Source organism: Heterodontus francisci, chromosome 2 (genome assembly GCF_036365525.1).
Source record: "Heterodontus francisci isolate sHetFra1 chromosome 2, sHetFra1.hap1, whole genome shotgun sequence".
NCBI classification, from domain to species: Eukaryota; Metazoa; Chordata; class Chondrichthyes; order Heterodontiformes; family Heterodontidae; genus Heterodontus; species Heterodontus francisci.
Window position 1 is genome coordinate 154,462,548 of NC_090372.1, and position 6,377 is coordinate 154,468,924.

Genomic DNA, 6,377 nt, shown 5'->3' on the forward strand with positions numbered 1-6,377 from the left:
CTCTTTCTGCTCTGTATCACAGTGCTAAGCAGCAGCTTTGCACCTACTGTAACTTCTTATTGAGTTCCTGATCTTGACTATGTGGAGTACAATCTGGGTACTACTTCTCAAGGAGATGCCTTGAAGTGAGAGTCCCTCCAAGCTTCTGTCTACATTTCTTCTACTCATTTTGAGAGTGGCACAAACTGAGGTCTAAGAGTGGGCTCCTAGTCTGCTCCTTCCAGTTAAGGAAGAGATGCTTGTCTTGAGGTGGCAAGCATGCTTTCTCTGTCAGTCATTTCTTACTATAGTACTACAATTTACTTTGATTTTTACATTTTTTCCAGGGATGGTACTCCTCTGACAGATGATGAAATTGCAGGCATGCTTATTGGTCTGTTGCTGGCAGGGCAACATACTTCATCCACTACCAGTGCCTGGATGGGATTTTTCTTGGCTAAAGACAAAGAGCTGCAGGAACGTTGTTTTGCAGAGCAAAAAGCTGTCGCTGGGGAGAATCTGCCACTGCTACACTATGATCAGGTACATGCCTGACCTAAGCTGCAAAGAGTAGAAAGATTTGTAAGCTATGATTGTTTAGCAGATGAACAGTTAAACCCAGTCCTTACAAATGCCTTTGTGTACTTCACATTCACATTAAAATGTAATCATCTCTGGATTAGAATAGAATTTCTGCAGGGTTATGAGAAAAGCCCATCACACAAGGGTGGATCCACAGCCTCTGATTGTCTACCCATTTTTAAGTAATGTGAGCATTGGCTTTTCCTGACAAACCCTGATCAAGGACTTAGTCTTCTGTTCCTTTCATAGGATGGTTTTACACATTTTATTCATTTGTTTTCCTACATAAAATAGTTTTTGTGCCCATGAAGGTGAATGATGGAACAACTTCAGTTTTATTAGTAGTCACTGCCTCTAAGAATTTTTTTTATTGTCAGTTGAATCATTTGATTGTAAGAGGAAAAGGGCAAAATAAATAGTGATCCAGGACTGGCCTGGGGTTGATTAATTAGTGATTACTGCAAAACTAGCATCAAGCTTTCTTTGATTTATTTGTAGCTGAAGGACATGAGTTTGTTGGATCGTTGCTTAAAGGAAACACTGAGGCTCCGTCCTCCAATAATGACAATGATGAGGATGGCAAGAACTCCACAGGTATGTAAGAGCCTGAGTAAATACATTTAGTGTTTGGTATTTACTTTGGGCTTTACAAATGCCATTGTAAATTCTGTAGAGCTGAGAACTACTCTACTTCTAATTGTGCTGTAACTTGTGACTTTGCTCAGAAAGAATTGGTGAATATTTGCTGACATAAATACAAAGCTTTTGATTTTCATGTCAAAATTACTTGTACAGTTCCTTTTGAGTCAACGTTCATATTATATGTATTAATGTAAAGTGAACTTGTACGGATACCTTATGAACAGGTGAGACTGGAAATTATTCTCACTGTTGCTCTCTGCAGTGACAATCGAGATTCAATAATTGGAACATTTTCTGTTAATCCTAGATGGTTTAGTGGGTAATTAATTACTCTATATGGTGATGCAAGACCAGAATGGTCCCAGGTTCTGTATTGAATCAACTGATTTCAGCTAGGGTGGTAATGACATTCTACAGTTGGCTTCAGTGTTCCAAGGGTGACTACTCCTGCAAGCGTTTGCATGAGGACAGGATTAGGCACTACTGTGATATCCCACCCTTAATTACCATTATATATATATATTGATGACATTCATTGTCTCAATTTGCATCTGAAGAATAGATGAGCACCTTTTGCTTTGATTTGATCAAAAATCTACAATTTACTGATATCCTGTTGATTATAATTGTTTTTCCTCATTGTTATTAATGCCCTACCACTGTTACTCAATTACTGATTAATAAGGCCTTGAGTTGCATTTTGAAAAGGTGTTTACTCCTGTTTTTGTGCAGTCGACTCCTTACAGCAGTATTACCAATTTAATCTATTGGAATTTGCATCCACTATTCTACTGCTTTTTATTTATTGTCATTAGAATGAACAAACTGAACAGTATTTGTATTTCTGATCTGTAATTCCTTTACAGACTGTAGCTGGCTACACTATTCCACCTGGTCACCAAGTATGTGTGTCTCCTACTGTCAACCACAGACTTCAGGACACTTGGGCCGAGAGACTTGTTTTCAACCCAGATCGCTTTCTCCAAGATAACCCAGCAGCCCTGCAAAAGTTTGCATTTGTACCTTTTGGTGCAGGTAGGCCTTGTGGCTGTTGAGCCTTTTCTGAAATTTGATTGGCAAACAAAAATGGTGACAATCTTACAGCCATTTAGATCTTTGATCAGAACAACTGGGGTGGATAGTTTGTGAACTAATGTGCTCTGACTGCTTGGGTAGATGTGGGTTCACCCTGTTGATTTAATCTGCACTGGAGATTCTTGATCGCAGTCTGAACTTTTCAGATGATGATTACAAATTAACAGATGCCAGATCAAAATTAGTATAGGAACAGAAAAATACTATTAAGCCCATCCTTTTTATAGAACAACTGCCCCACTATCTGACTTCTCACCGTATTCTTTCCCTTTCTGAAATAGCCTCCTCCAGTAAAATATTCCATATCTCTTTTGCATGAAATGTTCTGTCAGACTTAGCCTTCTCACTCCTTAGGTGAAAAATTTGCTTAGTTAAGTCAACTCCCTTCATAATCTTGCAAAATTTCATTTTTCACAAATAAAATCAAGCCCGACTTAACATTTTCAAATAATCCAAATTCCTGATAACTGGAATCAGTTCTGATCACCTAACCTTAAAAACTCGTGATTTGTAACTATCTTCTGCTGATGCAGTACACTACCTTATTTTCTCTTTTTTAAAAATTGCAGTTAAGGCATGATGATGATGGTTTCACAGATTAATGCCTAGATCTTATCCCTTTGCCTCCTCTTTTTAACTTTGTGAATAAGAAGATTCTGCTACTGTCTTAAAAGCTTCACTTACCAGACTTGTAACTCTCTCGTTCTTTTCCTCTGTCTAGGTCGCCATCGTTGTATTGGGGAGAATTTTGCATTTGTACAGATCAAGACTATCTGGTCCATTTTAATTCGGTTGTATGAATTTGATCTTGTTGATGGATACTTTCCAACAGTGAACTACACAACGATGATACATACACCTAACAACCCAGTAATCTGCTATAAGAGACGAATGCAATGAGAACTGGTCGAATAAAAGTCAATCTTGCTGTTTTCAGTAATTCATTTAGGTTTATGACATCAAAATTTATTTCATTGATCTATTACATATATACAACTAAAATTGAAATGAACTGATTATACTGTAAAATAATTAATTTCAATTTTAGAATTAAAATACTAACTGGTAGGAGGCTTTGCCATCTAGTGCCTTGAAAGATAACTTACCAGTTTAGTAGATGATTAAATTACCTAGTTTTACTTTATTAATAACTGGGTACTTCTAGCAGCACTGTTGAGTTATCAAAAAGTCAGCAGTTAATTCAAGCCACTTGTGTTTTTGATTCCATGCATTGTGATTATCCCCAATCTGCTCAAAACTTTACAAATATGAACATTGTGTCTACAATATTAGGCACCTTACAGTAATTTCTGTTATGACAGCTATTTTTAAATAAGTACATTGAGGAATTGTAAAGAACACTTAATTTTTATTGTAATTTTATTCAGTTGACAGCAGTGGGAGTGGGGTATTAGCATGAAAATTAGAACAAGTAAGGTTTGCCTTTATGCATTTCATCATATTTTAATTATTGAATCTTGATTGAGTTCCGAGAGTTTCTGAAATTGTGATATAGACTCTTAACAGAGCTATTGTATGTCAAGCTTGTAACCTCAATTTGAGCTTGGGAAGCAGAATATGGTTGTAAACAGCTTCTCAAATATCTAGATTGCTTGTAACGCTGGAGAAAATGAACATTTGTCTATTTCAAAATGTGCCTGTCCTATCTCCAAAAGTAACTATGTAACATTTACTGTTGTGTACAGGATTTGATATTCATTACTCAAATGTTTTTTGCTGTATAATTTACAGGGCTTTTAAATTACTGATGGTTTTATTAGTCTGTGCTCACCCTCGTCGTTTCATATGAAGTAATATATAATGTTTACAGCACAGAAACAGGCCATTTGGCCCAACAGGTTCATGTCAATGTTTATGCTCTGTAAGAGCCTCCTCCCAAACTACCACTTTTAACACCGTCAGCATCTTTAAGTATAGTTTGATCAATAATGTGCCCAGATGTTTTATGATTAATGAAAATTACTGTTTCAATGCAACAATCTGAATCTTTTCAAAATGGCACAATTTTTTTTTTAACCAAGCCCACTAACATTTTAAAAGGTAAGTATAAAGTAAAAACTAGTGAGATCGTCAGTTGCAGTAAATTTGGTGAATCTACTGATACTTGTTTAGTGCTAGTATTTCTGATAGATTAAAATAGGGGACACTTCTAGCTAAAAGGAGAAAACTAGCAGGGGAAGATGCAGCTATTAAAGGCAACTTGTAGGCATGGTCTGAAAAAGATTATAGGGTGGATTTTCATGTTTCTAGCACCAAACAAGTGTGTTCTAAGCAAAAGAAAATATTTAACCCACCCCTTTTCTATTCTGCACCTAAAGAGAATATAACAATGTAAATTAAATGTGTAAGAGGCTCTGCACACTGCTCCAACTACAATAAACTTCACCTGCTGCTGTTTTCTGTCCAAGGCCAGGCTGCTATTGTTGAGGCTTTTATTCAAAAGTTCCAAACAACATTTTTGCTACTTTCTGTACTTGTACTTTTAGTGCTGGAGGTGGAGTTTGAAATTTAATTATGTGCTTTTGATTATGATTTATTTGAAGGCACAACCCACAGCTCAGGAGGGGGCCAGATAAATAACTTCAGCTAACTGTTTCTCTAACTCCACAAAAATGTAAGCATGTAACTACTGTATCCCATACAGAAGGAAGAGAACATAGGAACAGGAGTAGACCATTTAGCCTCCGTCATTCAGTAAGATCATAGCTGATCTGTGACCAAACTTCTCATACCCGTCTTTGCCTCGGGTCCCTTAATATCTTTGATTAACAAAGATCTATCAGTCTCATTTAAAATTAACAGTAACAGTTGATCTAGCATCAATTACTATATGTGGAAGAGTGTTCCAAATTTCTACCACCCTGTGTATGTAGAAGTGTTCTCTATTTTTATGCCTAATAGGTCTGGTCTATGCACCCTCCCAGTCCTAGGCTCCCCAACCAGCAGAAATAGTTTCTCTCTCATGTTTCCCTTAATAGAATTGAAAACTACAATCAAATCCCTTAAACTTCAAAATTCCAGGTACTACAACCCTACTTTGTGTAATTTCTCCTTGCAATTTAACCCAAGGAGTCCATGTATTATTCTGGTAAATCTATTTTTGTGTGTCTGATCCTCACGTGAATGTGTAGCATATTTTATTATTTTTAGATCAGGTTTAGCTTGTCGAGCGTAATAAACTCACCTCTTGTTTAAACTCCAGAAAGCCTATCTGATTGGTTCTTCCACCATCACATCAAAGATAAAATACTCACTGAGGTGGTAAGCGCAGCCACTGTTCTTAAAAAAGGAATAAACCCTGTTGTAGTCAAATAAGAGGAAGGGCAAGAGGGATGGCTGTGAACCCCCCACCCCTCACTTGGCAATAACAGAAATTTGGGGGCTGTAGTTTGTGATCATAACCCAATGACAAACGAGAAATTGGAAGTGGGAATCCAAATTGATCCCTAGTTAAAAAAATGTTAAAAATCTTCAATACAGGTTTTCTTTGGTTTTACACTACGAGACTACTAACAGGTCTACATTCGAGGCCAGTACCTTCCTAAGCCAGGGTGAAGTAACTTGGGAACAGGTTAAAGGCCCTATCTGTTGAAGAGTTGAGGAATGTAGTTGGGCAGTTAGGGATTACTTTCTGTTCAAAAGCTACGAAAGCCGAACTCCTAAAACTTATGGCTATCTATCTTTTACTTGAACCTGAAGATTCGGGAGTCAAACAGACAGGGTAATGTTAGCTAAAATACAAATACAACAGAGGAGACAAGAATTAGAATTCCAGAGCGAGAGAGAAAGAGCAGAGAGTGTCAACAAGAGAGAGCTTTCCAGAAGGAGGAGGAGGAAAAAGAGCTAAGGCGACTTGAATTAACTAGGGCTAGTGAGGAAGCTACCCCTAAGCTCAGGACCGTGTGCTGAGCTCTTAAGTTCTCCCAGTTGATTCCAAACTTCAATAAGGGGGCTGTGGAAGCATTTTTCGTCACTTTTGAAAAGAATTGTAAAACCAGCAGAGCGTTGGATTCTTGTTACAAAGCAAGCTAATAGGAAAAGCCCTTGAGGTTTATTCA

At 37.3% G+C, this 6,377-nt stretch overlaps 1 protein-coding gene across 1 annotated transcript in view; it reads left to right on the forward strand.

Annotated features, from left to right (window-relative positions):
• The window catches only part of cyp51 (cytochrome P450, family 51), a 40,477-nt gene extending 34,953 nt beyond the window's left edge, over positions 1–5,524 (forward strand). Inside the window, exons 7-10 of the mRNA XM_068012434.1 lie at positions 327–522; positions 1,060–1,155; positions 2,070–2,238; positions 3,020–5,524. Of these exons, the coding sequence (XP_067868535.1) occupies positions 327–522; positions 1,060–1,155; positions 2,070–2,238; positions 3,020–3,198 (640 nt within the window). The 3' untranslated portion in view covers positions 3,199–5,524. The remainder of the gene's footprint in view (positions 1–326; positions 523–1,059; positions 1,156–2,069; positions 2,239–3,019) is intronic.
• The last annotated feature ends 853 nt before the right edge of the window (positions 5,525–6,377 follow it).